This window comes from Nyctibius grandis, chromosome 3, assembly GCF_013368605.1.
Source record: "Nyctibius grandis isolate bNycGra1 chromosome 3, bNycGra1.pri, whole genome shotgun sequence".
In the NCBI taxonomy this organism is placed as follows: domain Eukaryota; kingdom Metazoa; phylum Chordata; class Aves; order Nyctibiiformes; family Nyctibiidae; genus Nyctibius; species Nyctibius grandis.
In genome coordinates, this window is record NC_090660.1 from 59746186 (window position 1) to 59768146 (window position 21961).

Below are 21961 nucleotides of genomic sequence, written 5' to 3' on the forward strand. Positions count from 1 at the left end.
TCTGTTCAAAATGACTGTGGTCGTATTCCTTTGTATTTTTTGGTTTGTCTCCCATCGTTGGCACCTTAATCATCCTTTCGTTTCTGTATGCATTTCATCTTCTCCAAGTAACATATTTCATGACCCTAGGAATACTCCTTTTTAATACCAAATAGGAACAAATTTCTATATGCTTCCCACTGTATAATTGCTTCTCAATAATGGCTCTCCTGTGCAGCTTTACAGCAGTTAGGAGGTGACATTAAAAAAGTTGACACCAGATAGATCCACCCAAATGTGTTAGTTTGATCCCTGGTCCTGCAATTTAGCTTCCAGTAAAAATCTCCAGCCACTGTAGGAAAGCTGAGAATGAACAATGTAACACTAAAGTTATTTGCTCTGCATGCTAGGTGGTCACTTAAATGAGCACAGAGTTGGGTGAATAAACAGTAATTAATAAGGATGGTCCTGCTGTTTCTGATATAGCCACTGCATTTGGTTGTTTCAGTTGAACTATAGTCACGTTACTTTATTTAGAATGAGCAACTTAGACTAAAAAACATCATCATGTAGGTGCAAGGTAACAGATTGTTTCTGGTGCATAACATGAAATTAGATTTTGCAATAATCTTCTGTATTTTGTTATCAAGGTTTAATATTTTAGAAAAAAAAAATCTAAGAATCCTTTATAAAAGTGAAATAAATTAAATTTTGGAAGAATTGTATTATCTGATCCTTTATCAGTTTAGAATTTCATTATCCATGGTTGGAAACAGCAGGGAGACTTCTGCAAAAATCTTTTCTGGGGTCTTGGATAAATGGTTCCATGATTCAGAAATTATTTATTGCATATTTATGATGTATAGTATGGGTGGCAGCTTCTTCATTTGACAGTTTTTTGTGGTGTTATGTAGGAATGACCTCTTGGTTTGCATGGAAGTAAGGTACAGAAAAAAATATTTATAGCAGGCTCATTTGTCATACAAGGCCACATATGCCAGTAAGTTTAAAGAGAACGCTAACAGCTAACTTAAATTTGCAAAGTAACTGGATGAATATATTGTTTTATTGTCTGTTTTGATTTGTTTCTTAAGATATTGTTAGTAGATGAGAGTTTTCCAGTTATGCTGCTGCTTTGTAATGTGCTAGAAAAGAGGAATTACAAAATCACACAATAGGATTCATCAAGACTTCAGAGCATCAATGCATCAATGTTTATCATTAAGTGTTCACAAAGTTAGTCATGGTAAAAAGCCTAACTGCAAAAATACTTGTTGTCGCAAGCCAGGCAGCTTTCTACAATTCTCCATCATGTTATTAACTTATTTTGTATAAGATCTTGTGGTTCATTTCAATGCAAGCAGAAATATATCCATATTTCCTTCTCTCCCCTTAGATCCTTCTCTTTATAGTTAGGAAATGATCTTTTGGCCCATGTATTCTCTTGAGGGTCATAAGGAAAAGTGCTACTGCAGAAAGATGACCAAGCAGGCAGAGTTAGATTTCCTTGTGTTTTTCTTTTACTGCCTCTTCTATTTCCCACTACCACCAACACACGACAGGTAGCAATGCCCTTATTAAGTGCTAAATAAACTGTATTTGAGTTAAAAGAGCTGAAAGAAATGCTTTTTTGTTGTAATTTCCTTGCTATGGCTAGACAGAGTTTTTGGAGAGAAAAGACATAGTTATTTGTATTATGCTAATTTTTATACACTGACTGCAACATGCTGTTAGAGCTGATAGTGTGAGAGAAAATAAACTTCATAACTCATGTTGTGTTTTACATTACTTGTTTTACATGGTTTACATTGCTTTTTGCACTCCTCTCTGAAGACCTTTGTGAGGTGAATAAGAGGTATAATCCAATGGTCTGGAGAGGGATTGTTTGTAATATAGTGCAGTTCATTGCCATTTAAAATTGTCCAAAAGCTTTTGTTTTATTTTTAAGACAGTATTCTTGGAGTATGAAGGGACTTCCATACAGGGAGAGAGACACTAGTCCATCCATTTCAGCATTTTTTCATTTAAGTAGCACACGCTTCAGAGGACAAGCTAGAGACTCTACAGTCCCTAGTTTCTTCCAGGGAAAAAGTCTTCCATAGTGCAGTAGTTAAATATTGACTTCAAATGTGAAGAGGTAGGGGTGTATGCTATTCTTAGGCTTGATGGAGCAAGTGTGTATTTGTTCTTAGATGTGTCTGAAAACTGGGTTCTAGTATTACTTTTTGATGCTGTGATGTTACTGAGATGCCTGTATTTTCTAGATTGTTGCTTTCTTAAACCATATGATTGTCCTGCTTGCTGAAATGAAAGCTTTTCATCTTGCTGACATGGGGTTTTATTTGATCACCTAATTTGGTCTCCAGGGAACGAAAGCAACAAGCAGTGGAATTAGAAGAAGGAGTCATTCCAGATTCTCCAGTTCTGGCTTCTTCATTATCTGTGGTTAATCGTATGAGAAGAAAAAAAGAGAATAGGCATATCCGATACACAGAACATACACACGCAGATTTGGAACTTGCAGAAAGCAACAGTGGTAAGAATATTGTATTTTATTTTTTTAAAGTAATTTTAAATATATTTTTAAGGGCTAAAGAAAAAGATCATGTATAAATTTGATTGCAAGAGTGAAAACTAAAAAAAAAAAAGTAATCCTTTTTTTTTTTGGTTTGGCTTTTTTTCCATTTATGCTATAACACGTGACTCAGGGGAAAAACGTCTTTAGCAGTAACTGTTATATCAGCAATATGCTCAAAGCTTATCTCAGCCTCCTACTTTTCTCCGTCCACATACACTTGCAAATATAACAGTTTTCCAACCCATATATCTTCTGTGACTCCAGACTAACTAAAAACATCTGCTCCGGTTTGACTTGTGCGTACAGCTGTGTCACCACCTAGTGGAGAGTGAAGTAAATGTTTTGCCACATTCAGCAATTATTCTGCAATTAAAGTAGTGTTACTGAAACTGATAGATATCTAATTCTAGCAGCCATGTGATTTTCTGGTACTGATACACTTGTTTTGTCTCTGAGTCCAAAAGTATTGTGCACATTTAATTTCTAAATTTCATTCTGTAATGTCATAGGAATGGCTGTAATGTATTTTAACTGTAAGAAATATTTTTGTGAAATAAGGGACTTTGGCTTGTATTTTAATGATACACAGGACCTATGGTAAACAATCCCACGTGTTCTTAATGTGTTAATTTATGTTGTGGAATAAAAAAAGTTATTTTAAATAATATATGCTTACATCTAAATGTAAGTCTTGACTAAAACCTTCTTTTCAAGAATAAAAATAGCACAACTGTGGGGTGAAGAGGGTGGGTTGGTTACTCACGTCCTTTATTTTGTGTATGTAATTTTAGTGCTGTGAATAGTTTCTCCTTTCTAAACATAAAAAGTGTTTATAGTGCAACCTATCACAGTTAATGGCTATGAAAAGGTGTCGGTGTCCAGATAGAAAGGACTACATGGCACAAAGTTAGCCACGATTAAAATCTCAGGTTTTTCACCTCCTCATTACCTTAGCTGATACAGAAAATTATTCCCTTGGATGGTTTGCTCTTTAATAGTTTTGTTGCTGTATTAAACATGTCAAATATAGATTGAATACATACTTTTTATGTGGTTAGTATAGAAAGTGATGTAATTATGTGTCAGTATTGTTTTATGGCTGACTGGGTAGGCTCATATTTGTGAGAGTAAGGATTAATATGAAATATTTGTGACTAATTTGTCATAGTGGTACCTCAGAATAAAAATAATCAGATGTGCTTAAGTTACTGGATCTACTGACATATCAAAATTCACATTAAAGTTGCTTTTAAGATCAGGATATTGTCTATATCTACACAAGATTATCACAACAGGATACTAATTTCACTGTGTGAAAATGTTTCTACATCTTCTCCTAGAATTTGGAAAAATTCCGCTGTATTCCACACAAGGGAACAGTCACCATGGAGAAGAGATACTAGTGGCAGACACCTGTGATCCACAACTGTCCCCTGTACCAAGTAAGTGTATTAATAGATTTAGTTTGAATTCCATTCAAAATAAGGCAAAAATGTTATAAAACTGAGGGTTCATCAACAACTGAAGGTTCATCTCTTTAAACACAGGAGCCAGAAAAAGGATATTATGTTTAATCACAGAATTGCTGCTGAAATGCCTATCCTGTAGTGCCTGTCTGTATGCCACTAGGTACATGATGTAGTGGCATAACATCAAGGCTTAGAGTCAAGAAATAAAAAGAAGCCCAGTGCAGCTCTTACTGCAGATATCTTATATTTTAGGCAACTTATCCAATTGCTTACATCTGATTTTCCAACTGTACAGGAGATAAAATATTCTGAGAATTGCACTTCTCTCTGACATGAATATATAACATTTAGAAGTACTTCTGTTCATTATTCCCTTTTTTGCAACTGTGAGTTGGTACAAGTCTTCAAGTCTTAAGTCCTTCTCCATAAGCAGATCTCTGACAAGAACTTTGTGTCCCTGATTTTTTTTTTTCTGTGAAGTATTTAACTATAAACAGCTGTGAGAATCAGCATTTTGCAATTATTCGTGCAGGTCAGGGTTGTGGTGGTTGTAGTTCTTGTACTTTCCCATCATATTACCTTGCCCCATTTAATGAACTGAGTAATGTTAAACCTCTGAAAGAAAGGAAACTCATCTATTTGTTTTCCTAATAAAAACATAGGAAGAATAATTGTAAGTGTCACCTAGGAAATAAAACAACATAAGCATTTACTATAAATATACATTATCACTGTTGTACATCCTTTTCTCAGAATATTCATGCCCTGGACTGGGAGTTTGAAAAGCAACTTTTACATTGACTTGTCTTTGTATTTTAATTCTGGGGAGCTGTATTCAAATTGGAAGCTTAGTTCTCTGTGATGATACAGCAGTTTGCTCTCATCAGAAATTCCTCTTATGCCCCCCTTTTCCACTTACCACTTCTAGATATGATTTTTATCTGACACAGGTCAAACTATGTTTATAATTACCGATTTTAATTTGTGATCTTTTTAGTTCTATGTTTGTACTATCTGTGTGAGTGGAGTAAGATATTAGAATGTATCTGTAACTTATTGTGAGCTTCTCTCTAATCTTAAAGATAAACCAAGGATGGGAGGCTATCCTGTTCCAAAGCCATCTTTTAACTTGGCTGCAGTCGTGGCAGAAACAATTGGACTTGCCATTCAAGAGGAATCTGTAAGTAGTAATCCCAGATTTCTTACAGCGTTTTGTGCCAGTTGTTTTTGAAAACAGTATTTTTCTCTTTCGTATTAAAATTCTGCAAAAGTATTCTGAGTTCCAGTAAGCTCACCTTGATTTGCTTTTGCTTACTCATTACAGAATTGCTCTAGCAAGAAGAGGTGTAACTGTGCTGACCTGTCTGGGGGTTGGGGAGGAGGGTACGGGTGCAGTTCCTGTTGTGTATACAACTTTCCAGTTTGACTAAGACAGTGGACTAAATCCTTGGGTCTGCCAAACTCCCTTTGTGTAGTAATCAAGTCTAAGACACTAAAAAGATTATTTGGTGATGAGGCTGTTTGGTGACTTGGGTGAGATTATTTGATGATTTTTGCTTAGTAACTACAGTGAAAATGATAGTATGCAGACTATTTTTCTGTGTGTGTGCATTTGAATTATGAAATTTTTTAATTTCCATAAGATTTCTTTAAAGTTGTTGGTCAAAATTTCATCTCTTGTAACTTTTATTATTTTTCAGAATTTTGAATTGTTCAATTTGAATGGGCCTTCAGAGTATTTATGTGCAAAGCTAGCATGTTTCTAATTTTTAGTTCTAATAGCTTCTCACACTTCCTTTCTTTGTTTTCCTTCACCACTTGCAAGGAGTCCCAGAGTATACTGAGTCCTCCCTGCACAAATACTGTTATGAGCCAGGGCCCAGAGAACATGCAGTCTGAAGACTCAAGAAAACATCCAGATTCTGAATCAAGAAATGATGACAACAATTTAGGGTGTGTTTCCACTTGGTTATAGTAATATTGTTTTAAACAGGCTTATATGAAGTTCTGGTTTTAGTAGAATTTAAAACCTTACAGCAGTTCACTTTAAAGGTACACACATGGAAATAAATATTTTCATATTATACAGGCTTCTTTCAAGTAAATCACATTAGAAGCAAAGGAACTGATAGAATGCAAAACTGTGGACTTTTCCTTCGTTCTCAAACTTCTGATTTGGGCTTTCTATGTACACAGTCCCTCCCTTGCTGACTTCTTGTTATTGCAAGGTATCTTCTGAGGCCCATAAACCTGGTGGTAAGGGGGCCTGGAGCTGGGATAGGAAAATGAACATAAAACTTCCTGTTGACTAGATGTCATACTAGTTGACTGTTACCCTTCCCACTCTCCTCAGGATGTTGCGGTCTAAACTGAAGGGGTTTTTTTTAACCCCTATTTGTCATCTTAAATGTATGTTTTATTGATGACAAGTAAAAACCAAAATACCTGAAAGAAGGCTTGCACGTTTTTCCTTCACTTGCAGAAGCTTTGAGAATCTGTTTCTCGTGGTTATAAGTCTATACAAGAACCTAGATAGACTGCTATCACAACCATTCTCACTTTCGTCCATTTCACTGCAATGAAAGGTAGGGAGTCCTTTGGTAGAAGAGATTCCTAGGTAGGCTTAATTCTGGACTTGGTTCTCAGTTGAATGTGGAACAGAATTTCACACCGTACTAAAATGAAGGACAAGGTCTGTGTTTTATTTGCCTTTTATAGCTCTAAATGCGACAGTACTTACTCCTAGACCAAAAATTTCCCTTTTTCCTTCTATTTTCAGTTAATACTAGCAGCTCTGACAGCTTTGAAGTAGATCACTGATAGGAAACTTACAATTTCTGTACATCCCTTTCTCTCCTTCCAGCCCCCTGTGTACTCCAGGAAAATATCTCATCTCTCATTGTATTCAGTCTTTCAGATCCATCTCAGAACACACCACCACATGTTGACTGGGATTCTCAGGTAGCCTCTCCTGTTTTCGGAGCTTCTAGCAGTATGAAGAACAACTCAAGTACAAGTCATGCCCCTTGTATTTTAGATACAGGATTGAAGCCTAATCTCAAAACCAACCTCTTCAACAGTCCTTCCAGTTCCAGATCTCATAAAAATAGGTCAAAATCTGAAGATGTTGCTTTTGTTGCACCACTGAATCTTGGAACTGAAGTCAACTTGATTATTAGCCAGGCCTCTATCAATAGGCAAATGGTTGTGAAAAAGAACACTAATGAGGCTGTAACCTGTCTTGGGAACACTTGTGCAGCTAAAAATGAGGTGATCAAGAGCGATTTCCTTCTCGTACACCAGAGGCAGCTAGAAAGCAGATGTGCTAAGAGAAAGAAAGCTGAAGATGAGCATGCAATTAGCTGTGAAAAAACATCCTTCAACAAAGAGAACTCTATGCCCTTTCGATCAGATGTTCAGCATATTAATGGGGAGCATACAGTTGATAAGCCCTTGGATCTGTCTGATCGCTTCTCTGGAGTTCGTTGTCAAGAGAAAAAACAAGGAAGTGAGGAGACCTGTAAAAATAGACTGAAACAGGTGACTCTGCATGACATTTTTTCACAGCTAGGGAAGCCTATTCCCGAAGGTTCATCATCCATTCAAAATGCCAACCATGAGAGCTGTTTGTTTGGCAGAGATTTACAAGAGGAATCCTATGTACAAGAGGCAATGCTGGGAAAAATGTTCCCAGATAAGAAAAACCAGATCCAAATGAAAGAAGAAGTTCCTCCCTTCAAAATTGCACCACTGCCAAGTTCTGCAGAGACACAGCAACTTTTGATGATGTGAAGGTACGCTTTTCTGACTTTTTAAAATTCTCCTTTGAAATATTATATTTAAGTTTTGGGAAATAGTAAAATTGCAATATGTTGTTAGGTTGCCAGTGGCCATGTACCAAATAGAAAGAAAACAAGGACAGGACATGGCGAGTCTGAACCAGCATCTGTACTTCAACCAAACCCTTGTAGACTATCAAAAAATAAAGCACTGCAAAATGAGCAAGGTAACTTGATGAAAATGTTCCTTTTATTGCCCCCTGCCCCTCCAGCCTGCATTATTGTTGAATAGAATTTTTTGTATCTTCTTTTCTCCTACTTTATTAACTTTCTCTGTTCTGCTTTTAACTTAGTCTCATCCTGTTCGGGACTTCCCAAGATCACCCCCCACATTTTCAGTCTGTGTCTTCCTGGCATTCTCTTGCCACTATATAATAAATATATCATTGGCATTCAGCTGTAAACTCAACAGGCCAGGAATCTTGTTCTTTCTTGTTTATTTAGCATTATTGTTTACTGCAGCATGTGAGTAACAGATACTGAAATAAAATCTCAGGAAGTCTGAATTTAAACTGTCTATATCAAATACTTGAAGACTGTACTTAACTGCAAGGATAAGCCACTTTGTTAATATTTTTCATGATTCCTGATGATCTGTTAAAGAAATTTGTACCTTTAATGATAATGAACAGATGCTGCCAAGTTGTATCTTCTTTCCTGTTAAGTGGTCCCAGTGTGAAAACTTATTTTTTGAACTGGGATTGTAGAATCATTGCTTCTATACACCTTACCTGAACTGTTACACTGCATACTTTATTTAGAAATACTTGCACTGTGAATTTTAAAAAAATCTGTCAGCAGTTGGTGTGGTCATGTAGCTTGGAATCTAAACCTCTACTTCACAGATAAATCAAGAGCCATTTCTGGAACAATGACCAGACACTTTTGTACTCTTTTTGGGTTGTTGATTTACACAGTACAGAGATTTTACCTGCAAGAGTATTACGTATCTCATACAAACACAAAGGAGTGGTGTGCTCCCTGAATGTGACAAAAAACTTAAAGATCTATTTCTAACTCTTCAGACAAAATATGATTTACACCAAACAAGCATGTTTATTGTTTGAAAAAAATCAATTCCTAAACCCAAAGATTAATTGATAAAAGCAAAGCTGACTTATAATTTATACACTATAGGATGCCGTTGGCAGAATTTGATTCTGATTATTTGTCTTTTTTCTCATATTCTCTGCATCCAGACCTGAAAGGTAAACCTCCTTTAGAAAACCGCCACTGGAGCGTAGACCCAGGAGCTGACCTTTCGCAGTACAAAATGGACATTACTGTGATTGATACAAAGGTAAACTTGTAAAGCAAGTCTGCATGTTCTATGATATTGAAAAAAGCCTACAAAAGTAGTATCATGAACTTTATTCTGGGCAGACCAAAATCACTAACAAAAATCTAAATTCAGCTCATTTGATATTTGTTTGCACTCCTGAAAGTTTGTTTATGCACAGTACACTACAATTATCCTAAAACATTTCCACTGTCTAGTTGATAAACTCAGCCAGGTGGCTACACAATATGAAACTGATGCATTTGGGAGTGTTTTTGGTTTTCTTTTAAGACCAAAAAAAAAATGTTCTAAATCTCTCAATTTTTCCTGTGAAAATGTTCACTGTGGTATCTCTTTATGTTAAGTAATGGAAAATGTGCAGATATGACTATTATCTTTCTTTGAGTTGGGTGTAGGTTGGTTATTAGGATCTCTGAGAATGTTCCTGAAGACTATTTGTTTTGTCTTATTTAAAGGCTATCTTAAAATGTATTAATTTGAGACGGTTTTAATTTCTGTATGGTTCATTGTTACTTTTTATCTTTGTAAAATTTAACATGAAAACTTTTAAGGCATTTCTTGCCCATCAGGTAATCACAGAATCACAGAATCACAGAATGTTAGGGATTGGAAGGGACCTCGAAAGATCATCTAGTCCAATCCCCCTGCCGGGGCAGGATTGCCTAGACCATATCACACAGGAACGCGTCCAGGCGGGTTTTGAATGTCTCCAGAGAAGGAGACTCCACAACCTCTCTGGGCAGCCTGTTCCAGTGTTCCGTTACCCTCACCGTAAAGAAGTTTTTCCTCATATTTATGTGGAACCTCCTGTGTTCCAGCTTGCACCAATTGCCCCTTGTCCTGTCAAGGGATGTCACTGAGAAGAGCCTGGCTCCATCCTCATGACACTTGCCCTTTACATATTTATAAACATTAATGAGGTCACCCCTCAGTCTCCTCTTCTCTAAGCTAAAGAGACCCAGCTCCCTCAGCCTCTCCTCATAAGGGAGATGTTCCACTCCCTTAATCATCTTCGTGGCTCTGCGCTGGACTCTCTCTAGCAGTTCCCTGTCCTTCTTGAACTGAGGGGCCCAGAACTGGACACAATATTCCAGATGCGGCCTCACCAGGGCAGAGTAGAGGGGGAGGAGAACCTCTCTTGACCTGCTAACCACACCCCTTCTAATACACCCCAGGATGCCATTGGCCTTCTTGGCCACAAGGGCACACTGCTGGCTCATGGTCATCCTGCTGTCCACTAGGACCCCCAGGTCCCTTTCCCCTACACTGCTCTCCAACAGGTCTGTCCCCAACTTGTACTCATACATGAGTAATGCAATCCACCAGATAAATGCTTCACATTGGAATTTCAAAACATGTTATTCTCTTGCCTAGATTTTACATCTTTATCACGCACGCATAACTGCAGGAAAAACACCACAGAAGGTGTCCAACAAGATGCCAGTAACTGTTGTGAAAACGTTTCAGATATATAGCGATGTCACTGACTACACCAGTTGCTTCTGAGTGCAATTGTCATGTTTGCCTTTTTTTTAATTAGGGTGGTTCTCTGTCAAGAGTTGGAGGGGAAGCTGTTGATATGGATTATACATATGTTAGTGAAAGTGTGCTATTAAAAATGAAAAATCAAGAGCAAAACCAGGAAACCAGTCCAAGTAAGACTTTTATTTTTTTCCTTTGTTTTGGTTTGGTTTTTTTTGAGGAAGAAATTGAAGGGCATTATTTCCCCTGTATGATTAGATAGTCGAAAATGGTTTGCAGTAAAACAGCACTGATGTATTTTTGTAGGTGATGAAGGTCAGTCTGTTTCCTAGTAGAATCAGTGGTTGTTGAGCTTTTTTTTAACTTAGGTTCAGAAAATGATAGGATTTGTGCTGAGATAGAGCCAGTAGCTATGCTTTTACAGCGCTTAAAGAGTTAAATACTGAACTATACAGTAGTTCTGATCTCACTTGCAACAATCACTTAAAACAAACAGCCTTGAAAGTTTGCTATGTAATCGTATCAGACTTCCTATGGGAAGACTAATTTTGCTTTTAATGGCATATAAACAGAACTAGTATACTTAAAATAAATCCAAATGTGTTTATATCACATTTTATTTATGGTATGTGGTGAATCATGGCTGCAGGGCAGTGACTTTTGACAGTGTATTTTGGGTTTTTTAAGCTTTTGCAACTTGATCATATTTCTGTAGTTTTATCTCCTACCCACAGAAAGTATTTCCTTCTGCTTATATAACTCCATAATTACAAGAAAAAAAAATTCATGTGTCTAGTATTAAGGTTAAAGGTATATCAAAGTGATTTAGTAATTAATCAAATTCTAGAAATTGAATCAAGGTATCTTTATGAAAAATAGATGTGCCTTGTCCACATTTAAGATTGACAGAGAAGTTGCAGAAAGAATAAATGTATCACTGGTGTTGAGTTAAGCAGTACTGGAGCAGAAAGTAAATGTTAGTTCTTTTGATACACATTCAATCAAAAAACACTTTCTTGACTTAAATTGTTGAGAATCTGATTTGTATGTTCATTATCCTTTTTGTAATAGGAGGAGAAAAAAAAATGAATGATACCTTAACAGAAATGTTTGATCGGACAACCCATGAAGAATATGAATCCTGCCTACCAGAAGACAGTCCTCCTGCGTGTGATGAAAAAGAAACTCTTCATGATGAAGAGCAGGATAAGGGAATAACAGCAGCAAGCAAGAAACTAAAGAGTGGGATATAATTTGTTTTGTCTTTATTAGCCTGGTTAAACTACAAAAGTTGATTTGAAATCAGGCTCTGTTCTCTAGGAACAAATATGCCAAATAAACCATGAGTTCATTTTTCATAAATTCATGGGAAAATTTATTCATTGTAAGGACATAACGTAAACCAATATGAAAATTATTTTTTGGTAGTTCATTTATATAGGCACCACACAAATACGGGATGTGTAATGGAAGTTGGTATAGGAGCTGTACAGCAAAGTGACTCTTACAGAAAACACCAGGTTTTGGCTGCAGATTACTTGCTTCCTTTCTTCTCCCTATCCTAGGTTCTGTTGAAGGTTTTGCAGTATTTTGTATTTTAAGCAACCTTTCCTTTGCTGTTCTGCTTATCTTTTTTACTTGTCTCGCTGCTGTTTTCCTTCTACTCCAGTAATGCTTTCTGATCACTGGTTCAATCAATTCTATATTATTTTTAATATCTGTTTGAATCTGTTGTCTTGGACTGAATGTACGTGGCATTTTTGTATTTCTTAATAGCTGGCTAATAATTTTACAGACATTCCCCCAGGCAGTCTGTTAACCTTATATGACATGTAATTTTTTGTTTTGTATGTATATTTACAGAACATGAGGATAAACAAGATAAAGCCAAGCAGAAAGCTTTTGTGGAGCCATATTTCAAAAGTGATGAAAGGTAATTTAGTTCGCTCTGTGTAGGCATTTTAAGGCTCTTTATATCTTCCCTACAGGGAACTTGTTCTTCCATAAAATAGATGTGTTTGTGCATAACATACTAGTGGCTGAAGATGCACAGGTAAAAGACCTAGTGAATTAGATGAAAGCCTTAGATAAAAGCTGGGGTAGGGGGGAAAAAAAATAAACACATTGAGATGCCTATTTATCACATTTGCTGAAGAGAAGGGATTGCCTCTTCGGCTTTTTATAATTTTACTGAATGCAGTACTTTGTAATCCATGTTGTCTCTTACATGCATGTGGTCATGCATGAGTTTATGAGCAAAGAACCTATGGGTTGCTTGTACAATTAAAAACTTTCTTTCTCTGGCATTTTTGCCCCTCCCTTGAGGCAATAAATGAGTAATGTTTAACAACTGTACCTCTTAGTGCTTCCCCTATTGCCTTTCTGTATAATCATCATTGTAGTCTGAATCTTCATTTCATAACGATACTAACCCCTTCAGTAAAATAGTTGTTAGCTTATTTTTTTACCTTAGCATATGTTTTCTTTGTAGAGGAAAACTTGTTGAGTGTTTTCTGAGCAGAGAAGTTGAAAAGAATCTGTTTTGTTCTTGAACCCCAACATATGTTCCTCTTGCAGAAATCAGTGCAAGCACAGCTGTGTCGTGGATAAGTATTCTACAGAAGATCTATATTTGAGTAATTTTGATCTAGTAATTATTTTCACACTATGAAAAGCCATAATGAGGAGATGCACATCTCTGGTTATGTAAAAGATCATATTACATTTAAAAAATCCTGGAACTGTTTTAGTTACAAAAATAGTCCTATTCAGCTATGAAATGCAGTATGATTGGGTTTGCAGGCATTTTCTGGTATTTTTTATTTCTTGAGACTCCTTCATTGTGTTCTAAAAACTGAAAATTTCCAGACATGTAGGAGAAATAAATTACTATCTTGTGAAAACATTTTTGTTTTTCAGAAAGAATACTGTGCTAGATTTTCCTCATATTGAGGTTATTAGAAAAAAAGAAGAAAGAAGAAAATTGCCTGGCCATACTTGTAAGGAATGTGAAATAGTAAGTAGTGCTTTAAAATTTGGTCAGTCTTCCATTCTTCTAACTCTGCTAGTATCTAAGTGCTAAAGTGCTGTTGAAATTATGAATCTGGTTGCATCATCATCAGTACCTACAGTAGCAGAGAAGTAAGTGTTTACCAAAGCTGTTTTACCAAGTTTGGTGTTGGTTGGTTTGTTTTTAACTGTAGTAACTGCATATAATTTACACGAAAAAAATTAACACTTTCTATCTGAGTGATAGAAACTTCTGACACTGTGGTTCCAGTAAGATTTTTGTTAATAAAAAAGACATTAGCTAGTCAAAAAATTATTACAAGCTTCTAAACTTCAGCTTAACAGCTCTACTGAAATTTACAGGTACTGGAATAAGTAAGTTCTATGTTCTGTTGTACTTATATCTATACATATCTTAATTTGGGGGTTTTTTTTCTTATTTTCTGGAGTGTCTGCATTTTCAGATAATTGCACCAGCATAGGTGCCAGTGTGTGTATATATGCAAATGCATGCAAAAATGTTTACATTAGCATGTTGAAAAGTATGAAATTTTAGGCTTCACGTTACACGTTTTTTCCTCCCTTTCAAATTACTAAACTGCTTTCAGATACTTGGCATAGAGATAAAATATTGAAGTAATTATACGTGTAATAAGTCCATATTTCATTTGATCATTAATAGACTTGCAGGCTGGAGTTAATCAGGCAACGATCTAATACATTATGACTCGCCAGAAGTGTGGATTAATGACTGAATAATGATGGATTCTCTGGAATCTTTTCACTTAATTTCCACACCTATATAGAACCAACATTTTTCATAGGTTCTCCTGCTATTCACTTTATAGTCAAGTCACATTTACTTAACTGAGGAAATTTATTAGAGTGTATTTTTAACAAAAAGAGATACCTGAAAAATAGCTTTGGTAAAACTCATTAAATACAAATAATTAAGTTTTACAGTCAACTATACCTACAGTTTTCAAAAATATGTTTGATTTAAAGAGTTTGAAAGAAAGCAAGGTGTTGGAAAAAAAACAAACCCAAAAAAACCCCAAACCTTCAGTCTATTTCTTGGCCCAAGAGCCATGTGTTAAGTATTTTAATTTCCTGTTCTGTAAGCTACAGATCTTCTCCTCTCAGCAAATCCAATGCTTGTTACTTTCTGGCAAGTTAGAGTGGTAACTATGGTGTTTGGAAACATTTACAGCTCCAGTTTTACAATATTAGGTTTCTACATTAAGCTTCAGAAAAGTTGGGGTTTGTTGTTGTTTTTGGTGTTTGGTTTGGGGTTTTTTTGAGTCTATGCCATTCAAGATGAATGTCTTTGAATGTGTGGAATGCTTGGCTGTGTCATTGCACCATAATAAAACTGGCTTTGAATGAAATGCCTATCAGAGGAAGGGAGTATTAGACAAAGCATAAATGATGCTTTAAAAAAATCTTGGCTTACTTAGTAGTCGTATGGGTTTGAAACATCTCCAAAGTCTAAGGAAATATTTAGGGAGTGGGTAGAAATCAGTAAATTGTTTCTGGCTGTGTGCTGCAAGCAGAGTGAGTGGGGAGAGTTACCTGTCATTCTGAGATGTGAGAGATTTAACTTCTGCACATGCCGTAGCAGACTGATATCAAAGTCCTTTATAAGTCCTTATCTTAAAACTCTGTGTAAGCATCTCATTCACTTTATAGTGTAGAACATTGGATAAGAGGTCTTGTTTTGGTTTGTTATGACTTTGCGATGTGATCAGAGAACGATTGTATGCAGTAGTTACTGGCAGCTTGTAAAAGTAACATTTGTTAGTGTAGTTATTAAGTCTAGCTACACTTAAGTAGGAGAATGTCAGGTGTTTTTATACACGTTTAGACTACAGAAATTACTCTGTAAGTAACTTTGTGCTAAACTAACGAGAGCAACATTTTAAGGGTTTGTTCTCTTTTTGAGACTGCAAATTGTAGAGTTCTGTGAACAGTTCTTCTACAGTGAAGAGACTGCACGATGAGATTTTGCATATCTCTTCACGTACGGAAAAGCCTAGCTCAAATGTTTTGCGTGGGTTGAAAATGCTGTGGATAGTGAGATCGATCTAGAAAACAGCCGAGAGTCCTTTTTGCGGTTTAGCTGACATATATGTAACTTTCTCATTCTGTGTCAACCCTAATAGATTTCTAAACAAGCCAAAATAAGAAAAAGTTACTTTCTAATTTCTTTTGCACACATACTTAGCTTGATTATTGCTTGGTCTTTTTATTTTCTGTTCCTACAAAACTGTACTGTATTTTTCATTGTTTGATCCATAAATATACCTTACCAAACATTTTAATTCCAACAAAATGCAGCATACTGCAAACTTCTAGTAGGCAGATTTCTGAAATTCCAGGTTATTTAAAGAACAGACATAAGGTGCACTGTGAATTATCCCTAAATAAGACTCAGCTATTAATCTATTTGGTTTACGCAGATACTGTAGAATTCTTAGAATTAATTTTGTTGACTTAACACCATGTCATTTCTTAACTTTTTTCAGTGAAAATTGATGTGTACTCGATGATAATTACCTGTTCCTCTTTTTTCATTAGTCTCTAGATCTTTAACTGAGTGACACAGACATTTTTCCAGCTGTGTCTCTGAAGTCCAGCTGCATAAGTGACCCTACTCTATCTGACTCAATCCCCAAGCTACTGATATCCACTTAAGTTGTGGTCTTGGCATAGGTTTTTTCCTGTTTAAGTGAACATTGTATAAGACAGCAGCAAACATTTTCAAGCTAAGTGTCTCCAAATTCAGTGACTGAAAGGGGTTCCGCTGTCAAGAGCGTGGGAGTATCCTGGGGTTATAACAATATGTTTTGAAGAACCTTTTACTAGGGGCTCATAACCATTCCTGAATATTGTCTATGAAACTGGCAGTTTATTCTATCCTGTGTAACCAGGACTTTGTACAGACAGACCAGTGATCTGAAATTTTGGATACAACCTGCTAACAACCTGAGTCTCTGTTCTTGACCAGCAGACCCACATGTTACTAGATCAGATTCCTGTACTAATAAGGGCTTCAAGAGCAGAATATGTTCTGGTGTCACACTTTGTAGAACGGCAAAAAATGTTAATTGATTTTGGGTGGGAAGAAAATGTACCTCAGTTTCAGGCAGAGCTGCAGCTCCCACAGACTAACAGATTCACAAAATGAAACAAGTCTACTTCTCCTAGTTCATGCAGTTTTGTCACTGACATTTTCGGAGCTGTGATTACTCTTTTTTTCTATACAATCTTCAATATTTATCTCATGATTTTTTGGAGGAGGATTTTTATGCCTATTTTATACTTTGTCTGGCATCTAGTAGCAAAAAAGGAATTTATTAGCGTACTTTATGATTCCAAGTAAGTAGGTTTTTTAAATCCTACCAGTAGATGGAGACAGGAAGTAATCTTTATTGGCAGGGGTATTCTGTTCCTTTCCTGTTTTTCCCAGTCGAGATCACTTCCCAGCTGATTGAGTGAGGTTTTAAACTTTAGTTTGCCTTTTTGAATTATAACACTTCTCATTTCAGTAGAAGTGTTTTACCACTTTTATAAGGGTCAGGTTTCTTGTGCAATCCAGCCTGTGACTGTTGGCTTGCCACTTGAATCAAACAGTGCATTCACTTTGAAAATATTTTGGTACTCTATGATATCTAAGTGCCAGATTGCTATTTTTAGTGAACACTAACTAGAATCACAAACTAAACCAGCAGAAAACTGCATTAAAAAAACCTATCTTGCTATGATGCTACTCATGGGAACACCCAGCAAAAAAGTTTGGGGAATGTATATACTTTTCCTGTTGCAGTCCCCAGTACAGCTGACAGGGATGAAAGAGTAACTGATTTACTATATACTCTAGAGAATGCCCAGTTGGGAGAGAGTTTCTGGAGTCCCAGTGTCAGTCAGCTAGTTAAATTAGCTCTTTATTTACTCCCTATTTTTTTTTATCCTCAAATTAGAAGCATTTTCACTTAAGTTTGCTATTACTACTGTAAATTTAGATGCTGGAAATAATTCCGCAGCATGGATTTTGTCGTGCATTTTTTCACTTCTCTATTTTATTTGTAAATGTGAGCTGAAATTTAGTTTATTAGAAAATTCCCATCTATTTCAACACCTGTGCTACTTAGCTTTGTAAACTCAGTAAAACTGTTGACATAAGTAATTGTACACATGCACAAACTTGTACCTATGGTATGTTAAAAGATATAAAGCTAACAAATTTGCCACCATAAGGTTATACCTAATCTGTAAATTCAGTAAGCTTTTAGGATAATGGCCAGATGTTTGTCAGTTGGATAATAAATCTCTACTTTTGGCTATCCTCACCATTATTTTTAGATAACTGTGTTAATAAACAGTAATTGACAATGTCATTGTGTAAAGCAGTTGCTCTATATGTATGAATTTGTTAACTTGGATTTTTTATTTTTTTCCCCTAACATTCAGTATTATGCAGACATTCCAGAAGAAGAGAGAGAAAAGAAACTAGCTTCCTGTTCAAGACACAGATTTCGCTACATTCCTCCAAATACTCCTGAAAATTTCTGGGAGATTGGATTTCCTTCCACCCAAACTTGTGTGGAAAGAGGTTTGTGCAAAAAAAGGCTTACAAAGCACTTTTTAAAGCTGATTTTTTTTTTCTAAAATGGTTCCCTGAAATTATCTCTAGTTCATAAAGCAGCCTTTCTCACCCAGTCTTGAGGTCTGTTTACTTAGCAGCAGCCAGTATTTTGAATAAATATTGTCTTTTTTTTTAGCAACTCCTGTACTACTCAGAAGAAGGGAATATAAGGAAACTTTCTTAGAGCCTAGATAAAGAAAGCAGAAATAATTGGAATTTTCATAGAACTTAATTAAAACCCTACATGTCTTTGAACCAAAGCAAGAATTCTGTCAACATTTTCAGAGGCAAAGGCTGAGAGATTGTACTTATTGAAGAGAGACAGGCAGCACTGTTGATGTCCTTTGTCTGTATCTTTAGAGCTCCATAATACCACATAATAATGGAAACGTTGAAGGGAGGGTGTGATTAAATATACCCTGCTTGTTAGTGACACTCAAAAGCTGGTTGTTTGGGGGGGTTTTTTTGACTACTCTTCACACAGAAGATTGTTCTTTCCTAAATAACTGTTCTAAACCCTAGAGCTTGGTATAAAAATGAGTTTTTACTAATGATGTTAAAACATGGTAAGTTTGTAGTGTATTATATGTACATTTCTTCAGAAGAGGTGAAACTCTGAGGTAAGGAGCCCTACATGGACTCTCTTTGAGTTACTTATATCTTTATTTGTGCATATGTTATTAGCTGTGAAGCATTAATCTTCACTTATTTTTATCTGTTCTCGTAACAGTTTCAGGTCAGGCATAGGAAAATGTAGCCAGAGATGTGTATGTGTTATTGTATGATAGTGTTGCAGTATCATCCTTAATGTTTCAGAACAGGGAGCCTTGATTTTTAGGGACTTGCATAATTTCCGTAGTGCACATCATACTGCTTAATCAAGATACACTGGGTCAAGATAATTTAAATGTAAAGCTGTATTTCCAAGAAATATGTGTATTTCAGACACGGTGTTAAGAATCACAGAATCACAGAATCAATCAGGTTGGAAGAGACCTCTGGGATCATAGAGTCCAACCATTGCCCTGACACCACCATGTCCAGTCTTTTCTTAAACACATCCAGAGATGGTGACTCCACCACCTCCCTGGGCAGCCCGTTCCAATGTCTAATGACCCTTTCTGAGACGGAATTCTTCCTAATGTCCAACCTGAACCTCCCCTGGCAAAGCTTGAGGCTGTGTCCTCTTATCCTATCGTTAGTTGCCTGGGAGAAGAGGCCGACTCCCACTCTGCTACAACCTCCCTTCAGGTAGCTGTAGACTGCAATAAGGTCACCTCTGAGCCTCCTCTTCTCCAGGCTAAACAACCCCAGCTCCCTCAGCCGTTCCTCATAGGTCAGACCCTCCAGACCCTTCACCAGCTTGGTCGCCCTCCTCTGGACTCGCTCCAACACCTCAACATCTTTCTTGAAGTGCGGGGCGCAGAACTGGACACAGTATTCAAGGTGCGGCCTCACCAGTGCCGAGTACAGAGGGACGATCACTTCCCTAGACCGGCTGGCTACACTATTCCTAATAGAGGCCAGGATGCCATTGGCCTTCTTGGCCACCTGGGCACACTGCTGGCTCATGTTTAGCCGGCTGTCGATCAGCACCCCCAGGTCTCTTTCCACCGGGCCGCTTTCTAACCACTCTTCCCCCAGCCTGTAGCGCTGCATGGGGTTGTTGTGGCCGAAGTGTAAGACCTGGCACTTGTTCTTGTTGAACCTCATGCCATTGGTCTCGGTCCATCTATCTAACCTGTCCAGATCCCTCTGCAGATCTAACCTGTCCAGATCCCTCTGTCCAGATCCCTCTGCAAGAACTTAAAGCCTGCCCTGCATTGTGGGGACAAAAGTCAAATTTGCTCTTGAAGCCCTAGTCAAGTTCCCCCTTCTTAAATAACCACTGCAAAGAGTTAAGCTCGTCATAGAATTTGCAGGCTGTTAAGCTTCCTGGGGCTTGGTTACGCTTCAGGAAAATGGTTCTTTTTTTCCCATCAATTTGTCTCTGGTATCACACAAGGAAAAGTAAATCCCTCTGTCCAGCTAGCCAGCACCTCAGGAATGCTGCTGAATTGCCACTTCCTTTGTGAGTAGTCTCTTTCCTTTCTTGTGTATCCAGTGAGACAGGGCTTGGCTGAGGCTAATCCATTCCTCCTTTACCTTAAGTAATGAGAGAGAGAGAGTTCTCACCACTCTAGAACCACCTTTCTTGATCATTATTTTTCAAGATTAACAAATCATAGTCCTTCCTCTTCCAACCTGGTTGCCTCTTACCTGTTCCACCTGATGAGACAGCTGGTCTAAACTAGGCACGTCTATTTATAACTTCAGGGGACTGAGATATCCTGTTAGGGAGATTATCTGTTACTACCCATTTGGAATCTGCTTGCAACCTCATGAAAATTAGCTTCTTGGCTATCTCCTTGTTCTGCTAGAGTAGGAGCTGTTCAGTTGTTAGTGGTCCTCAACAGCATATCAGAGGCAGACTTTAGATCAGCCCTTTCTTGGTAACAAGCCGTACTATACAAGAGTGGAGCAAGAAGACCAAAACACCAGAGAGAGTTCCCACAATGAGCGATTGCAGGTGTCACTCAGAAGTAGTGGGGTACAAAGGATATATTTTCTACATTTTCTGTTTTCTTATTGTTATCTTGAACCAATTGTGGTTTGTTTTGATTTTTTTTTTTTTAAATAACTGAGTTGCAGAGACAGCATTTTCCAACTATGAAGTAGGAATCTACTACTCTCACTTCAGCAGATATTAGTGCTGATAAGCAGTAAGGGTTTGACAAAAGCCAGGTGCTGTAACTGATTTGCATTAAATGTCTGCTTACTATCTGTGTTAGCTAAGTTGAGCATGTTACAGAAATTTTCTATATACTTTTCTTATCGGAGAGCTTTCAAGGTGTGTTTGATCCATAGGTTCATGTTTGGCTTTTTCCAGATGGACAAGTCTTTAATAAATAAGAATGCCCTCAAAACAGAGGGATGTGCTATTTAGACCCACAAAGCACATGTGCCTGAAGTTTCCTGCGTATTGCTAGGAAATACATTTTTTTAAAGTGATTTTTATTAGTCAACTGAATTTGCAGTACTTACATACTTTGTTATCCTTACATAAAATCTTCTGTAGAAAAGACAATGAAAAATGCGATTTTGTTTTGAGTAGATGAACAATTCATAGTTTCCATTCTCCTGTTCAGTATTGTCTGGTTTTTTTGAGGGTAAACAAATGCGTGTTTTTATATTGTATTTCTTACCTCAGATTTGTTCTTATTCTTTTAAGGATATATTAAAGAGGATCTTGCTCCCTGTCAGCGTCCAAAAAGACGGCAGCCTTATGCTGTAATGTTTTCTCCAAAAGGTAAAGAGCAGAAGACATAAAGGATGGGGAAGTAAGGCACGCCAACTTGAAGAGTATCTTTCCTGTCCTTAGATATAGTTAATATAAACTTGAAATAAAGGACTGTGTTTCCCACAATGATAGATAAATCGTTTCATTAAATATGTAAATTTTATAAAATTCATTTGAAAATCTGATGTACCAGGAAACAAAACTATTTAATGTACGTTTGTTTCATATTGTGTTAATACATTTTGTATTAATTTTTGCACCTGTCAGACAACGAGTCTCCCGTTTTTTTTTTTCTTCGAAGTCAATAGCTAAAATTCCAG

At 36.8% G+C, this 21961-nt stretch overlaps 1 protein-coding gene across 1 annotated transcript in view; it reads left to right on the forward strand.

The window, feature by feature from the left end:
- Positions 1 to 21744, forward strand: part of RBBP8 (RB binding protein 8, endonuclease) — a 37849-nt gene extending 16105 nt beyond the window's left edge. Inside the window, 14 exon segments of the mRNA XM_068396184.1 lie at positions 2346 to 2515; positions 3898 to 3999; positions 5109 to 5206; positions 5852 to 5979; positions 6936 to 7801; positions 7804 to 7820; positions 7906 to 8032; positions 9065 to 9165; positions 10706 to 10820; positions 11719 to 11889; positions 12511 to 12580; positions 13567 to 13663; positions 18127 to 18268; positions 21573 to 21744. Of these exon segments, the coding sequence (XP_068252285.1) occupies positions 2346 to 2515; positions 3898 to 3999; positions 5109 to 5206; positions 5852 to 5979; positions 6936 to 7801; positions 7804 to 7820; positions 7906 to 8032; positions 9065 to 9165; positions 10706 to 10820; positions 11719 to 11889; positions 12511 to 12580; positions 13567 to 13663; positions 18127 to 18268; positions 21573 to 21670 (2302 nt within the window). The 3' untranslated portion in view covers positions 21671 to 21744.
- Positions 21745 to 21961: the final 217 nt, after the last annotated feature.